Source organism: Mastacembelus armatus, chromosome 7 (assembly GCF_900324485.2).
Source record: "Mastacembelus armatus chromosome 7, fMasArm1.2, whole genome shotgun sequence".
In the NCBI taxonomy this organism is placed as follows: Eukaryota; Metazoa; Chordata; class Actinopteri; order Synbranchiformes; family Mastacembelidae; genus Mastacembelus; species Mastacembelus armatus.
The window spans coordinates 114,002-132,235 of record NC_046639.1 but is presented as its reverse complement, the minus strand read 5'-3'; the positions used below and the strand labels follow the sequence as shown (position 1 = coordinate 132,235).

The window sequence follows — 18,234 nt, the reverse complement described above, 5'->3', positions numbered from 1 at the left end:
AGTAGTATAGTAGTATAATTCAATTCAATTTTATTTGTATAGCGCCAAATCACAATACAAATCATCTCAAGGCACTTTACAAAAACTAAAACTAAAAACCCAACAATTCCCTTATGAGCAAGCACTTGGCGACAGTGGAGAGGAAAAAACTCCCTTTAACGGAAGAAAAAAACCTCCAGCAGAACCGGGCTCAGTTTGGGCGGCCATCTGCCTCGACCGGTTGGGGTGAGTGGATAGAGCAGAGAGAAAAGAACAGCAACAATAAACAACAAATAGACACTGCAAGTTGGTGGGGCCAGTAACTGCACATCAGCGATAAACAGCTCCAGGACCAGGGACACCTGCAGAAGGTACAGAGAGAGAGAGAGAGAGGGAGGGAGAGAGCACAAACTAGGGGAGAGAGAGAGCACAAGGTTAGTAACATTCAATGGTGGAATATACATGAGGTGGGAGAGAGGGGGGGGGTGGGTTAGGGTAGGGGAGCTCAGTGCACCGATGGTCCTCGGGCAGTCTAGGCCTATAGCAGCATAACTAACTAAGGGATGGTTCAGGGTTGCCTGAAGCCAGCCCTAACTATATGCTTTGTCAAAGAGGAAGGTTTTAACTCTAGCCTTAAAAGTACAGAGAGTGTCTGCCTCCTGAACCCAGGCTGAGAGCTGGTTCCACAGGAGAGGAGCTTGATAGCTAAAGGCTCTGCCTCCCATTCTGCTTTTGAGAACTCTGGGAACCACAAGTAGGCCTGCACTCTGAGAGCGAAGTGGTCTATTGGGATAATATGGTACTATGAGGTCTTTAAGGTATGAAGGAGCTTGATTATGAAGGGATTTGTATGTGAGAAGAAGGATTTTAAATTCTATTCTATATTTTACAGGGAGCCAATGAAGAGAAGCCAATATAGGAGAAATATGATCTCTCTTGCTAGTTCCTGTCAGGACTCTGGCTGCGGCATTCTGGATTAATTGGAGGCTTTTTATTAAGATATTAGGACATCCAGATAGTAATGAGTTACAGTAATCTAGCCTTGAGGAAACTAATGCATGGACTAGTTTTTCTGCATCATTTTGAGACAGGATGTTCCTAATTTTGGAAATGTTGCGCAGGTGAAAGAATGCAGTTCTAGAAATTTGTTTTATGTGTGAGTTAAAGGACATGTCCTGGTCAAAAATAACTCCAAGGTTTTTTACAGTAGTGCTGGAGGCCAGGGCTATGCCATCTAGAGTAGCTATAATTTTAGAAAAGTTATTTCTGAGATTTTTAGGCCCAAATATAATGACTTCTGTTTTCTCCGAGTTTAAAAGTAAAAAGTTACTGGTCATCCAAGCCTTTATGTCAGTTAGACAGGCTTGAAGTCTGGTTAACTGGTTTGTGTTAACAGGTTTAATAGATAGATATAACTGAGTGTTATCCGCATAGCAGTGGTAATTAATAGAGTGCTTCCTAATGATATATCCTAAAGGAAGCATGTACAGGGTGAACAGAATCGGTCCTAGCACAGAACCTTGTGGAACTCCATAACTAACTTTTGTTCGTGTGGAAGGTTCATCATGGACATGAACAAACTGGAATCTGTCCGATAAATAGGATTGGAACCACTTTAACACTGTTCCTCTGATACCAATCACATGCTCCAGTCTCTGTAATAAGATGTTGTGGTCAATGGTGTCGAATGCTGCACTAAGGTCTAGGAGGACAAGTATCGAAACAAGTCCATTATCTGAGGCTAAGAGAAGATCGTTGGTAACTTTCAACAGTGCTGTTTCTGTACTATGATGTGCTCTAAATCCTGATTGGAAATCTTCAAATAGTTCATTCCTGTGTAAGTGGTCTGATAGCTGCTTAGCAACAGCTTTTTCTAGGATTTTAGAAATAAATGGCAGGTTGGATATTGGTCTATAATTAGCCAAGACTCCTGGATCAAGACTAGGCTTTTTGAGTAAAGGTTTGATTACTGCAGTCTTAAAGGCCTGTGGTACGTAGCCTGATACTAGAGATAAATTTACCAAGTCCAATAAAGATGAGTTCATTAATGGCAGGGTGCCTTTAAGCAGTCTAGTCGGGATGGGGTCCAAGAGACACGTTGATGATTTCGATGAAGCAACTACTGATGTAAATTCAGAGAGATCTATAGGAGAGAAGCAGTCTAAACATAACTGAGGTCCTACAGATGATTCAAGAGCTACTGTAGTAAAAGATTCATTTATTGCAGGTATAGGAAGCATCTGCTGAATTTTATCTCTAATAGTTGTGATTTTATTTGTAAAGAAACTCATAAATTCATCACTGCTGAGAGCTAAGGGAACACTGGGCTCAACGGAGCTGTGACTTTTTGTCAGCCTGGCTACAGTGCTGAAAAGAAACCTGGGATTGTTCTTATTTTCCTCTATTAGTGATGAATAGTATGCAGTTCTGGCTTTACGGAGAGCTTTTTTATATGTTAGTAGACTGTTTTTCCAGGCTAGAAAAATTTCCTCTAAGTTTGTGGAACGCCACTTCCTTTCCAGCCTTCGTGATGCCTGCTTTAAGGTACGAACATGTAAATTATACCATGGGGCTAGTCTTCTCTGAATCACTAACTTCTTTTTCAGAGGGGCTACAGAATCAAGCGTTTCACGCAGTGAGGTTACAGCGCTGTCAACAACATGATCAATTTGGTAGGGAGTAGGATTAAGGCAGCTGCCCTCCACTATGTTTATACTTGGCATAGATGCAAATAAAGATGGAATCATTTTCTTAAATTTATTAACAGCGTTGTCGGATAAACATCTGCTGTAGTGGAATTTTCTTCCAGACGCTGCATGAGCCATCATTTTAAATTCGAAAGTTATTAAAGAATGATCTGACAAAACAGGATTTGGGGGAAAAATTATTAGATGTTCAATTTCGATGCCATAGGTCAGAACAAGATCAAGGGTGTGATTAAAACAGTGGGTGGGTTTATTAACGTTTTGAATGAAACCAATTGAATCTAATATAGAATTAAATGCAATGCTGAGGCTGTTATTTTCAACATCTACATGAATGTTAAAATCTCCCACTATAATGACTTTATCTGATCTAAGCACTAAATCAGACAGGAAGTCAGGGAATTCAGTTAAAAACTCTGAGTAAGGAACAGGTGGACGGTACAAAATGACAAGTAGAACTGGTTTTTGTGTTTTCCAGTTTGGATGTGAGAGACTAAGAGTGAGGCTCTCAAATGAGTTATAACTGTTCTGAGGATGAAAGTTTAATAATAAGTTTGACTGGAAGATTGCAGCTACTCCTCCACCTCGACCTGTGCTTCGAGGAACATGATAATTTTTATGACTGAGGGGGGTTGATTCATTCAGACTGACATATTCATCCTGCTGTAACCAGGTTTCAGTAAGATAAAGTAGGTCAATTTGGTGATCAGTTATCAAATCATTTACTAACAGAGATTTAGAAGAAAGGGACCTGATATTTAATAGTCCACATTTGACAGTTCTGTTTTTCTGTTCAATAAGAGGAGTGGTCTTAATTTTTATTAAGTTTTTATGAATAACTCCTCTTCTGTTAACTTCTGATTTGTTTGATTTATATGTTCGAGGGGCAGACACAGTCTCTATGTGGTTTGAAGGGGGCGGCGGCTCTAAGGAAACTGCAGAGAAGCATTTTAGACTGAGTCTCTGCATCCCGGTCCCCACCCTGGATTGTCAGGCTTTAGGTCGGCTAAGAAACTCGGCCAAATTCCTAGAGATGAGAGCTGCACCATTCAAAGTGGGATGGATGCCATCTCTCGCTATCAGACCGGGTTTTCCCCAGAAAGTGGCCCAATTGTCTATGAAGCCCACATCGTTTGCTGGACACCACCTAGACAGCCAGCGACGGAACGATGACATGCGGCTAAACATGTCATCGCTGGTCAGATTGGGGAGGGGTCCAGAGAAAACTACGGAGTCCGATTGGCGTAATCGGGTGTCATTGCTGCCGACGTGAATAACAATTTTCCCATATTTACGATTAGCCTTAGCCAGCAGCTTCAGATTTGACTCGATGTCGCCCGCTCTGGCCCCAGGAATACATTTGACTATGGTCGCTGGTGTCTCTATTTTCACGTTCCTGACTATGGAATCGCCAATTATCAGAGTCGGTTTCTCAGCGGGTGTGTCGCTGAGCGGGGAAAATCTATTAGAAACATGAACAGGCAGGTGATGAGCCGTGGGCTTCTGCTTAGGAGTACGTTTCCGTCGGACCGTCACCCAGGCTAATTCTCCGGGCTGCTCCGGAGCTGCCCTTGGACCGCTAACAGACCCTGAGCTCGGTGGCTCCACACCAGCTAACGGGGCTAGGCTAGCTGGCTTTTGTTCGAAGGTGCGGAGCCGCGCTTCCAAATCAGTGATCCTCGCCTCCAAGGCTAACAGAACCTTACACTTATTACAGGTATCATTATCGCTAAAGGAGGCAGAGGAATAACTAAACATGTGGCACACCGAGCAAGAAAGAGAGAGAGAGGGAGAGGCCATGTTAGCAAGCTAACTAGCTAGCTAAGCTAACCGGTAGGCCATATAGTGGAGATACCTCAAATGTTTACTTAAATATAGTACTTGATCCCATGTCTACTCCACTAATGAAATTTTGTTCTTATTACTCTACCTGACTGCCAGTTACTTTGCAGGTTGAGACACTAAAATCTATAATAATACAGATATTGATTTACAATCAATTAAAGCACCAAGTAGTAATTCTTCATATAAATAGGTAAGACTGGTTCCACCACAGGTACTGTCAGTTAAATTCTAGATATGTACCAATAGTAATGTGTTGGTGCATTACACAGAAAATGTGATGAGATGCAACAGAGGTCCTTAGTGGGATTTAAACCATTTCATTGTGGCTTACATGACACAAGGCTTAATGTCTTTGCCATTGTGACACCCATTCCAAATAATCCCAGTGTTACCAGTCTGTAAAGGTAGCTGTCATACAAATTAAGTTATGAGATAAAAGAGAATAGTTCAAGCTTTGATGACTCCACACTCATGGTGTTGTCCACTAGATGGCACGGTGCATTAGCACAATTCAGCAAGAATCTTTAATATTACAGGGTGATTGTGGTGCAGCAAACCTTGATTAAAAGCGACAACCTGAACTCATTCCAAATGGACACAAGTTTGATATGAAGTTTTTTATAATGTACCTGGTTTATTTAGGGCCTACAATGAATATCCAACACAAACCCAAACATAAGTTTTTATTCAAGTATTAAAATGTAAAGCACATTATTCTGAATATCAACAAAGTACGAATCAACACAATTAGAAAAGCAAACCCCCACTCTTCTTAAACAATCAGTTTGTAATGTGTAATCTCTCCACCACCTGGCTCCTGTCAGTCATGTAATGCATAGAAATGTTTGCACAGTAGCTTTAGTAAACTACAATCCTGTGTCCCAAGAAATTTTCAGGTGGTCCCTTAACTAAAAATGGATGACAACATAATGAAAGGGTAATTGATGCATGGACCTGACCAGTTCAATTGGCACATTCTCCAAAAACCAAGCATTTTACTGGATTTAGCAAAGCACTTTCACATGTAGAGCTCTATCAGCCTTTGGACTATAAGAAAGTTTATGAAGGAGAAGCTAATTTAGTACACACTAGTATAGATATTTTCATGAACTGTGTAGTATCTGTACCTAAAGCCAGATAGTATAACTACAAACATAAGGCTGCTTACCTATCAAATAACACTGAAATCTGCCCAAACTGCTAACTATTTATTAGTAACATAATGCTTGATTTTATCAAAAGTGAATATAAGAAAGGCACAAGAAAATCAAATCAATATGCCACCCACCCCAAACTAGACCAATTGTTCCCACACCAATTTGTTTTCCCCCACTGTGTAAGTTATCTATTCAGATAGATAAATTTACAACAGTTACCTCATTTCTAATGAGCACACTAACAGGCCCAGTTTGACAGGGACAGAGGCATAGATATTTAAAGAGCTTTTGTGCCTTTGATTTGGTTTAAATGGTCTGTATGCCCTTTATATTATATTTGACATCATCTTAAATCTGGTAATTAGATGAGCACATTACTCACAACAGAGGTAATGGACTCAACACCTGGGAGACATCTCAAAATAACAGGAGTGACCGATGAAGAAAGAAAAACCCAGGGGGAAGTCCAAATGCGTGAAATAAAAAGGTTCTGCAAACACTGTTTAACTTTATTTCTGTTTAAGTGAAAATATTGGGGAAATTAATATAACATACAAATGAGGAGGTCCAAGCAACTGACGACAGCTTGTAGCCACCAAGCGGTTGCAGGAAACTGTTTGCCCCGAGTGTTTGTCATCACAGAGGAAGCAAAAATCATGACTCTGACTTCACCAAAAAACAAACTCCCTTACCAAAGTGCCTATGAGTGCTTTAGATTGCAATAACCTCAGATAATGAAGTCTTTCTTTCAAGCAGTGCTGTTCTGCCATATAATCTTTGCAACTGATAATTAGTAATCAAATTAGAGACTCACTCAACAAACATTTCTGAGGAGATAAAACCAAGAAACGTGTGCTTGTTAGAAATAAAGTCATCCTCATAGTAGAAATAAACAATATAACAAACTGCTAAAACATTAAACTTAGATTTTCAAATTATATATAAGTACCATGAATTCCAACACGTCATGATGCCGTTCAATAAGTGCATCAGATATCGGTCCTATTGCCAACAGTGACAGGTAGAGGATTGTGTAATACAAGAATGCACTGCACTCAAAGTATTTTCTTCCACATGTAGCACTGGGTTAAGATGAACTCGGAAGGAAAATGAACAAATAGAAGAACAACTAGTAGAGTAGTGAAGGCTCTACTGCAGCATTAAACGCCTATCTGCCGAGGGCCTTGTCCTCAGCCAGCCTTTAGGGGTTGGGCAGTCTCAGAGCGTGACCTGGAGCCGAGGCATGGCCAGCGCAAGGACGCTCAGAAAGTCTCACAAAGTCCTGAAAGAGTCTTGTCATTTTCATGCGGTCAGTCTGCGGTGATGCCTTTCTCTCTGAGCTCCTCTGTCACTCGCACCAGGTAAGTAGGGTCTGGGTAGCCAAAACTGTCAGGGGAAATAAAAAAGCCATCACTTCATTGGTTCAAGGAGCTATAGTGCCATCTAGTCATCTGATAGCATTTCCTTCTCAGGAACTGTGAGTCTTTACTGAGTCATTTTCTCAGCTACTGCACATCTTAGGAAAATTACTGAGGCTATCCCCAAATTAAATCCCAGGGGCCATTCATTCCAAAGATCATACATACCAGCGGGGCCCGCCCCATATTGAGGTCTTGTGGTGAATGTCATTCCAGGTGATGACATTTTGCATGCCTGTAGTCATGGAGGTACCAATGGTAAAAATAAGGCGCTGTTCGAAGGCCCGGCGCAGCAGACCCAGCACACGGTTACCCTCAGGGCTGTCAGGGAGGTAGGCCACCCGATCTGTTCCTGGGTACCGAACACCCGGGTTTGGATGTTCTGGCTGTTGGTAGTAAAAGAGTTAAAACAGGATCAGTTTGAGTTGGGGTCATAAATTTCTATAAACAGACATGTCTGTCTGCTGAGGCCCGGGACATTACTGCGTTGGCTACATGTTTTTGTGAACAGGTGGTTCATATTTATTTTTTAAAGTTTTTATGCAGAATCAATACAAGATATTTTTAGGAAACAAAAAACAGATATGGTGTACTTCTGACATCTACAGGGTGTACACACCTGCAGGTTCCCAATTTTCTGGGGGGCAGGAACTGGTTTTACACTTAATGTCAGTTTGTTTGTCGGGGAAAGTACTACTCAGCTTGCAAAAGTGTTTTGTAACCCCACTTGTGGGGAAAGGGATTTCACAAGTCTCAGAAGCAAAAATTCTCATGATGCCATCAAGTGTTATCTCAGTTCAGGCTTGGTGACTACACGTATATAACTGAAAACCTGCATGCAAACAGTTGACATGGACTGTGTGTGAAGATAAAAACTATTGAACTCACTCTAAGCAATGTGGGTTTCAGCATGTTTTACATCTGACCAATAAAAAAATGAGACATTTGCTCAAAGAGCAATATACACCAGTCCCTCTGAAGCGGCCTTGCTTCCTACCCAATCATTCATTTTTGCCATATAAGTTTTGAGCTAAATTCACCAGTTTATTTGTTACAGCAATGAAAGCAGTGATGGATTTTGTGTCTGCCAGCTTATAATTACAAACAGAAGTCTGTCATGCTACTGTTTTAGAAAAATACATTAACAGACCAGTGTTAGAAAACAGTTGGTTTTGTTTTTATCTAATGTTTCTCCCTAACCCTAAAAAGAAGTTGAATTTAATTACACCTATAAATCATTAAAGTTATTCCAATAACACTGAGTGGCATCTGTACATGTTCTTGGTATACTCACCGCCTGCAGGCCAGGAGGGAAGCTGTAGATGATGCAGATACACCCATAGCCTTCATGGCCAGGAAGCTCCAGATCAGGGTCTCTCTCTACAATCATTGTACCATTAGCAGGCTGGTTTCCAATCAACTGGCCATACACCAGCCGACACACAGGACACGCTTTCTTCACCTTAAAGGCCTGATCCAGGCAAGAGCAACAGAACGAATGGCCGCATCTCTCCAGGGTGGTCTTTTCCACTATGTCCCCCATGCAGATTGAACAAGTATTGTTGTCCTCCGCCTCACTGTGGGTAGCCACGCTGGAGTCAGTGTCCTTCCTTTGGGCTGCATCGTGGAGCGTGGAACAGGCCTCCTCATCAGCAGGCTTCCTGAGCCTCTGCTGCTGTCTCTGGGAGCGCCGAGGCTGGGGAGGTGGAGGCTGGAGCAGGCTTCCCTCTCCGTTCGGCTCCAGGACTCCCACACAGGGCAGCAGAGCCCTCTTTCTCTTAGGTCCCCCCTCCTGTTTGCTCATTTCTTTGCGGGCACAGCGGCATAAGTCAATGAAGGCTTTTCGTGTCTCACTGGAGATGGGTCCATCCATCACTCCAGCTCCAGCGCTCCTGAAGCCTGCCACTGGCTGCAGCCTCACAGCACAGCAGCCCCCCCTTTCACCTCGCCTAATGATGCCAGCACTCATCCCCTGCTTGAGCTGGAAGTCAATGAGCCAGGGCCGCCCGGCTGCAGCCAGGTAATCCCACACCTCCTGTGAAACCAGCACCTCATCACTGCCCTGGCCAGCACGCACACTCATCTCATCAGTGGAAACTGCACAAGAGGCACACAAAGATCATCAGCACATCAGTGTTTGAACAAACAAACAATTTTCAGTTGCAAAAGTTTCCCCCACAACTGTGCGCTAGCCAGTATTATGTTTTTCAAAGCATCGTGGAGAATGATCCCATCTTAGGCCACAAGAGTGTCTTTGTGTCAGCTGGGCTGTGGTGGCTTCACTTTACTTCCCATTTGCTCTAACAGCTCAGGCACTGCAAACAAAAAGCAACATGACGCCTGTTTATGCTGTTTGACTTGCAGAGTATCTATGCATGAGCAAATAACCCTCATATGTCTACACGGGTAGCTAATTTGCAGTGGCTGCAATACGCCAAAGAAAATACAACAGGCAGCGCATCAGCTGTTCAGAAATTGCCACTGTAAACAAAGGAAACGAAAGCCCTCTGACAGCCACATGCAAACACAAGAGTTACACTCCATGGCACTCAAACGTTACCTTGTGATCCCATAAATTCCTTCAAGTGCGAATAAAGCGTCCTGTAGAACAGAAAAAGAGAGGAACAAAAACTGAAGGACTGGAACAAATGTTATCACAGCCGCTCGGCGAGATTCACACTCCATTCTCCGCAGCAGCAAAGGAAAATGCCTCGATGTGTCAACATTAGCTTGGCCCTTCATACATTTCGTGTCGACATTCATCTAAGTGGGTCCCCTGCACCCCCCATGACTTCGATACCTCACCCTTTTGCCGTAGCGCGTCGCTGCCTGTCAGGAGGTTTCTGGCTGGATTAACGCGCACCGTGCTCCATCACAGGAGGCCTTTCTTTCTGACGTGCTGCTGCAGGTTATCCGCGGATAATCAGTATTTTTGTAGTCAAGACATGATATCCAAACGTGTTCCCAGCTCTGCGTCTCTTCAGGGTTTCCACACCCCGTCCCCGGCTCTGGTAAATGCCATCCAAGCTCCTGCACCTCGTCCCCGGTCTGGCCTGTGTTTCCTTCCTCGTACGTCCTTGGGCTTGGCGGAGCACAGAGTAAATAGCTCCCGGGGTTAACTCTCCGTGGCTGGCTGCGAGCACGCTGTCTGTGCGGCAGATAATTTGCTCTTTATTCTCATGTCTGCGTCTTCAAACGGCGTCCCTGCTGTTGGCTGGACATTAAATTAAAGGGACTGAGACCTGCGAGAAAATGTGACCAGGAAGTTCGTCACGCGCTGACACGATTGGCTGACAAATGCTGGTTTGTGTGCGTGCGTGTGCTTGTGTTTATGCTGTGAGTGAATCATACTTTTTGTCGTGATTAACAGCTTTAATAATAACGCGACGCCCAATACACGCGAAGTGCACACAAGTGTCCGGCCTACACTGCACCGAGGGAAAACCCACTCATCCAGTTATGATGCAAATTGCGATGTCTTTGTGCAGCACACTGACTTATTGACAGCTTTGTTTGGGTATAACAAATACATGTAGTCATACAAATGTTGTCTTCAGACATTACATTGGGTTACATTAAAGGTTAAATTGTTTAATAATAAACAGTTAAATGTTAACAATCTCTCAGACAATATCTATGTATGTTATTATATCAGTATTGTTATGCTTTTATTGATATTATAACTACAGCTGCCTCAATGTATTAATTTCATCACCGGTCGATCTGTTTCTATCGATTTAAAAGTTCAGTTCAATGATCAAGCTTTAAAAGGATCCTCACTAATTAATGTATTTTAGACAAGCAGCATATTAGCACATTTAAGATGCTGAAATCAACAACTTCTTGACATTTCCTACATGATGAATTGTAGTGTTTCACAGTTCAGCTTGTTTTTAGTGATATCAGCTCTGACATCTAATAGAGCTGACTACAAAACAGAACTCTTAATAATTACATGAAAAAAAATATTATTATTTAGTACAACAGTACAAAATTCAGGATGGGAGCAAATCCATTTAGGTGGGCTGCTTAAATAATTCTGAAACCATGCAATATATCTTTAAATAAACTCATTTAATATGTCTCAGCATTGTAAACACCCACAACTCGATGATAATAAGAACTTCTAAAGAATTTCCCAAGTATGATTGATATCAGCCTTTATTATGGATCAGCAATTATTGCAGCCAAAGAAATCAGTCATTTCTTGTTTTATGTTTCAATAGAAGTGAAAAGGGTTGATCAGTTATTTTCTTCCAATTAAAAACATAGCTGATGCAAGCGTATCAGACTAGGTAGAAACCCCCCTCCAGTATGGCATGGATGTCATGGTTATTAGACTTTGGATCACCCATGCTTGAAGAGCTTAGGCCAGCAACATCACGCAATATATGTGGTTATTCGTATGTCAGATGCCGCCCTTTTTTCTAAGGTTCATCGGTTTACTGGTTCACTGGTTATGGATAGCCTCAACAACACATCAAATTTAGATTGATCTTCCAACAGCAGTAAAACTAAAATAATTTCCATTTATGTTGTTTTATTGAGCCTTAAATATAATCAAAAACACATGATCAGAGAAACTCTAAGTGGGAGCAGTTTTAACATATTTTTATTTAACACAAAAGGTTCAATTTATAGTTATTTGAATTAATCTGAGGATATACATTATGTTTTCTGACAGCACTACACACATCTATTGCCCATCTCTTTCTTTATGGCCATACACCGAAGGAAAATCAAACTTCTGTGAAGTTGAAATTTTTATACAGAGACAACTCCTTCCTGTAGCTGAAGCTCTGAACATCAGAATGTGAAGTGTCTTGGTGGCAGTCCACTGAAACTGAATCAGTGACTGACTCATTTAAAAGTTTTGTCCAATTAGCTTTAGAGGAATACAGGAGAATCCTGTTGTGAATCAGAAAATGTAGTCCTATCCCAGTAAAGGCCTGACAGTTGTGGTCATAGTGTAGGATTTGTGTCTCGCTGCCATTATCATGGCATTGTCTGTCTCGCTATTACTTTAAAAATAGATGGGTGTCACATATTAAAGCTGGCAAAGAAAGGCGTTTTAAAATTATGGGACTTGTGTAAATATTATGTCAAGGCAGATTTCCTTTTTGGAAAAAGGTTGGCAGAACAGATGGCGCAGCAAAACCAGAGCAGTTTCCTCCTTTTTACAAAAGATGCAAACAACATAATTAGCATAATGAGTAGCAAAGTAATCATTTTATGAAGCTTGTTATATGTACATTTTCTGTAAATACATACCTTTCAGATTATGCCAGATAAAATGTATAATTGTTAGCATGTGAAGAAACTCTTCTTACCCTCTCTGCATTGTATAAAGATATGTAGATGTGCATCACCTTATAGCACAGTCTTCTCTTTTGTTTGCTGTCATGTCATCTGAAGCTATGTGTGTTTCAGCAGTACACCTGACCACCTCTATCAAATGCATCATTAGAATTAGAACAATGGGCAACTTTTTTGTCACGTGGGCTAACCACAATAATGCATTCAAATTATGGGTTATTATGAAGATACTAGTAGAAAAGAACAGGGGGACAGCAAGCTTTTGTTTATTCTCAAATCACATTGCAAATACAGAAACCTCCTGCAGGTAATTCAGCTTTCAGTGATGTCTTTTTCTATATCTGGTTCTAAATCATGAGATTAGTTCATTGTAAAGCTACAGTCTGCAGAGGCATGAATTACTTCAAAGTATTGGTTGAATGACTAACATTATTACATGGGCCTATTATACCATTATTTGCAGCATTACTATGTAGATAACATTAGATGCACTTCTCTAAATGATCCATTACTGAAAGATATCAGTTAAGTTTAGAAAATGATGCTGCTTTATATTCTATAATAAATATAAGGAAATTGAATCAATTGGGATTTATATCCTATTCTCCTAAAAGCTGACTAAAAATTAGAAGTTTATTTTGTAGTCTAACTACAGCCCTTGCTATTAACAACGAAAGCTCACATTTGTCAGCTACCTCCAGCCCTGCATCTACAAAATGTCATCCTTACCACTTTGTTGTCACTAAGGCTTGGCTCCCCTCTTGGTCTTGCAAAGGCAAACATCCAGCAGTGTGATCAAAATTTGAAACAAAGAATGATAATCTGTTATTAGGAGTTTACAGTATACCCATTAATTGAACATTTACCTACCCTTTCATATAATTTCATCCCATCTAGTCTATCACCACCACTATTGTCCCACAAATTCAGAAGTATGGCATTGTTATTCTATCCAACCTATCATCCATGTCATCTGTGGCTCAAGTCAGTGTGGATTTCTCACTCATCTCAAGATGCTGCTGTCTCTTCCCTGTTTTGGCTATTCTTCCTCTTGCTCTGTCAGCAGGTGCCAAGCCTCATACTGCCTCCAACTGCTTGTAGCCCTTCCCAAAGCGGCATCACATAGAGGCTTACAGCTTGCCTCAAAAATATTTATCACTTTCCACGTGACCTTCTGATGTTCTAGTGAATTAACCCACAGAGGAGACCACTACCTCAAACACTCTGGCAGCAGGTGCAGCTAATTCAATTTCTGTAGGGACTTAAGGTGCAAATCTCCACTGTTATTATGGCTGATAGCACTGCTAAAGAGGCAAGCTGCAAAGGGAGTTGCTTTAACTTTCATTTGTGTCCATCTCTATTGTCTTTTTCATCATCTTCTATTGCAGAAACGTCCTCAGTCTTCTGATCATGACGCTACATTACATTTTCTACATCAGCAGCAGTTTTTTTTATTAGTGACCTTATGCCAACAATTGAACCTGTTGTCTCATTTGTTTTCTCTTATTCCTAAACATATAAAATGTTTGAATGTTTTTCAGTATTACCTCAATATTAATTCTCACTTTTCCCCCTCAACACAAAGAAGGTGGTAACTTACAGCTCAGTTATTAAAAACAGCTGAAGTTTGTCTTTAACAGGTGGCTGTTTGTTTCTAGCAGTTTCTGTTTCTATGTTTCTATCTGTTTAACGTTACATCTGTTTAAATCTGTTACTATCTGTTTCTGTTTTCTATCTGTTTAAGTCTGTTTGTTTCTATCTGTCTGTTTCCCTGTTTCTATCTGTTTAAATCTGTTTCTGTTTCTATCCCTAATAATTCATATTTCTTACGCTTTGGGAAAATAAACCCTCATCACACTTCCGTGTCCGCTACGCGGTGGAGCTCGTGCGCAGCGCGCTGTTCTAGAACCGTCTCCGGTAAAGCTCTCGCGTCTACGCGAGCAGAAGGCGGGAGAGGTGGTACGTCACGAGAGAAAGAGGAGAGCTCGCGAGGTTTGGAGGCACGTCTGGTGTAAACGCTGGAGTAAACTGTAACGTTACAGGTAGTTTGCGGAGCACTACAGCAAGTTCGGTGAAGTTATTGACGGTATCGTGGTTCACCGAGGAAGTTTAATCGGTAAAACGCGAAGATGTAAGTCTTGGGTTCACTGTGTAACGGTAGTCGGTAACAGTAGCAGGCTAGCTACAGGTTTTGGTAATGCAGTCCTTACTACAACCAGCTAGCACTAGCTACTCTTGGCTAACGTTAGCACACAAGTTACTTAGTGGTGTACACACGGAGGCTAAAAGGGACAGCACGTCGACAGCGAGCCTTCTTTCAGCCTAAAATAATTGGGCAGCATGTACTCATGACCGTTTTTGTTTACGCACCGTAGCTACATAAGTTCATTTATTGTTAGCTGCCAGGCTAATGCCAACCACCAGAACAAGGATAATGCTAGTACTGAAAAAGCATGGTGTCATGGTTAGCTAGGTCGGAAGGGTTCACTTCAGCTACACCACGCTAACGCCAGCCTGAACTTAGACACGACTGTGGTTTTGAAGCTAACGTAGTTTACGTACCAAACTGCACTTCACGCTAATTCAGTTAAATGTTTTTCTCATTACTTAAATGTGGCACATATCTAAATAACCATAACTTAGCTGCGTAACATACGACTAACTCACATAGTTGCCTTAGTCCCCCACATCTTGATCATATAGTAAATGTTATGAGAAGTGTGTGTTGGTTAAATAATATACCCAGTTAACGTTACTGCTTCTAGGTGAACAGGTGAAGTGTATTACTTGTCTGGGGGCTAGCTAATCAGGAATGAATGAGTGAAGCTCGCATCAACATTGAAAGTGACCTCAGATATACTGCACCCTGTGTACATGGACCACCGCAATAGCCATCTCTGGCCTGTATGCTCATATGATATTAATAGTAAAAAAAAAATTAAAAATTAATATTCCCTTTTCTACTCATTTTCATTAGGCAAGCTGCAACAGCTAAGTGGTATGACAGACGGGACTCTGTTTTTATAGAGTTCTGTGTTGAGGACAGTAAAGACGTGCAAGTAAATTTTGACAAGTCCAAAATTGATTTCAGGTAAGTTGTATTAATAAAATCTGTGTTGTACTGGATTTCCAGAATGAGCATATTGAAGTTCTAATGGAAATATGACTTCTCTTCATTTCATCTTACAGTTGTGTCAGTGCAACAGATAATATCAAGCACCAGAATACAGTGGACCTTTACGGGGAGATTGACCCTAAAGTATGTACCGGAGGACATATTTGCTGTTCTCCCATTTGCTCCATCCTGCAAACCCTTCAATCATACTCTCTCTGTTCCATGCAGGAATCCAAACACAGACGCACTGACAGGTCTGTGTTGTGTTGTTTACGAAAAGCAGAGGCTGGGAAATCATGGCCACGACTTACCAAAGATAAGACAAAGGTAACTTTTACTCTTTAAAAAGACTTGTAACAGCTAGTCCTGTTAAATATGATTAAAACCATGAAATTTCTTACTTCTAAAAGTCACTTCACATAGAATGCATTTAACATGTTTTTGACATCTGTTTATCATGTATTTCCTCTTATTTATGTGTTGTTAATTATTTATCTGTAAAGATTGACCAGGCTCCTAGTGACACTGAGCTTTCTTGGTTTGACTTTTCCCCCATTCTCTGTAGTGGGCCGGGCTAATCAGTAAAATGTAGACAAACATACATAAAAACATTAGAGATTTCTTCCTGCTGAGCCTACAATTTTCTACACTAAATTTCTGTGCTCATTCAACTTCATGAATACTGTTTGTCCAGCTGATGACAGAGACATTTAATAGAAGTTCGAGTCAACAAAACAGATGAAATGCTTTAGTAGCACTAATGCACCATTTGTCACCTTTTTTTAAAATGAATTCCCAGTAACAATGACAAAGTTTCATACCATCCATCTCAACAATTAAATATCAGCATTATAGAAACAATAGGGATCAAATGACTACATGTTAACTATCTCCTTACTTAATTGTTTATTCTCTTAGTGCAACTGGCTGAGTGTGGATTTCAATAATTGGAAAGACTGGGAAGATGACTCAGATGAGGATTTGTCAAGTTTTGACAAATTCTCAGAGGTAAACATATTTAACGGACCCAAGTGTCTGTGGTGTGTTAATGTCCACATATACTATAGTACTAGTAATATCGATTGTTGATATGTGTGCATTCTTCTAGATGATGAACAGCATGGGTGGGGATGATCTACCTGATTTAGATGGTGGAGATGATGAGGTAAGGTTTTGGAACACATATATATGTACTTTTAAAATATGATTTGGATATCCTTTATTTGCAGTAACTGGTGTTTTGTTTGAAGGAATTCTATTCAGGAACAGTGTACTAGGTAAATCACTATATAAGGATTTTTAATTGTTACTTTTTTTGCAGCATGATTCTGCGGACAGCGACGATGAAAGTAAGTTCTATTCTGCCAGAACATCTTGTAATTTCTAATCGCAGGATCCTATGTAGTGAGAAGACAGTTGTAATTCTATATTGTTGCCAAGTGCATGCAAACATGTTATCTGTTAGGCAGACCATACAATGTTTGTAGGAAAATATGCATTATCTCTTGTAGTGAAGTAATCAAGGCATGTTGCAAAGGGCTCAGTTGTATATTTTATTTAATCAAAAATGGCTATAATTAAGGGCTTTGTCAGAGAAAAGTTAACTTTTTTCCATAAATTCACAAGCACCTATGTAGGGTATTGCCTCCACTAACTTTGTAGTACCAATTTAAATTAATTTCTTAACTACCTTTTAAACATTTTATTTTTCAATGTTTTCAAATGATTAAGTAAAGATTCTGGTCACACATATTTGTTTCTGTTTCAGAAATGCCAGACCTTGAATAGATGAATATGGATGTCACCACAGTAGTAAATAAAGCAAGTTGTAAGTCGGTTGAAGAAAGAGACTAAGATGTCAGCCACGTTGGACAAGAAACTTCATCTCTCTACGCCGTTTCTAAGCGAAACCCCTGAAAGGTGTGACATGGAGTGACTGTTGCATACAGACATGCACAGAGATTGATAGAAACCTACAGTACTGTGCTTTGCTGTTCTGTATTGCATGAACAATTCTGTTCAAATGAAAATGTTATTGTTCATTGACTTAAATGACTGTAATAGGATGTGCTGATGTCTTACACTTTTTTTGCAATGTCAGGTTATGTATCGAGCAGTGTGATTTCTAATGAAAAACTCAAAATGGCTATTTTCCAAAAAGTTTTTTTGTTTTTAATGATAGATTTCCCCTTTTAATGTTTGTATTGTAAATTGCACTTTTTTGTTTAATTTAAGAACCCAGAATTCCACATCAAATGGGTTTTCCTATGTGTACCAACATCTGCAAATATTTAACTTCATTTTTTAAGTACATTTCAGCATTTAAAATAAACATATGCTTGTGCAAATTACAGCTTGTTTTAAGATTATAAGTGGTAGTCTTTGCATTTAGTCATACTTGTGCAAAGATAAGTTTTTTTATGACAATGTACAAAACATTGCACATTGTAGCAGCTTCAAAAATGAATTTTCTTCCTTATGCATACTGTGGTGAAGGCAAAAATCCAATGTAGGCTACGAAGAGTTTCCCAAATGATTTGAAACAATACAGGTTATAAATGTTAATCACATAAACTCAAACTATGCTTTGGAGGCTTGTGTGTTTGATTCAATATATGTTGAACACTTTTATGTTTCTCTTATGCTATGGGAATTTGGGTATAAATTTCTAATAAAGTGTTTCAGACCATTCAATACAA

The 18,234-nt window shown here is 40.3% G+C and overlaps 2 protein-coding genes across 3 annotated transcripts; one reads left to right on the top strand and one right to left on the bottom strand.

The window, feature by feature from the left end:
- Positions 1–5,197: 5,197 nt before the first annotated feature.
- dtx3 (deltex E3 ubiquitin ligase 3) lies at positions 5,198–10,439 on the bottom strand. Of its 2 annotated transcripts, XM_026333255.2 has the most exons (5): positions 9,910–10,439; positions 9,665–9,705; positions 8,399–9,201; positions 7,273–7,490; positions 5,198–7,072 (listed from the first exon to the last, which is right to left on the bottom strand). In XM_026333255.2, the coding sequence occupies exons 2-5, from the start codon at positions 9,675–9,677 to the stop codon at positions 6,997–6,999; spliced, it is 1,110 nt and encodes a 369-aa protein (XP_026189040.1). In that variant the 5' UTR covers positions 9,678–9,705; positions 9,910–10,439; the 3' UTR covers positions 5,198–6,996. The 2 variants fall into 2 exon arrangements, with proteins under 2 accessions (XP_026189040.1, XP_026189041.1); XM_026333256.2 differs by lacking the exon at positions 9,665–9,705.
- A 3,954-nt stretch (positions 10,440–14,393) lies between these two features.
- On the top strand, positions 14,394–18,234 carry ptges3a (prostaglandin E synthase 3a (cytosolic)). The gene is made up of 8 exons (XM_026333246.1): positions 14,394–14,551; positions 15,398–15,511; positions 15,610–15,679; positions 15,764–15,862; positions 16,454–16,543; positions 16,644–16,700; positions 16,857–16,884; positions 17,304–18,234. Coding segments are annotated over exons 1-8 (480 nt in total). The 5' UTR covers positions 14,394–14,549; the 3' UTR covers positions 17,324–18,234.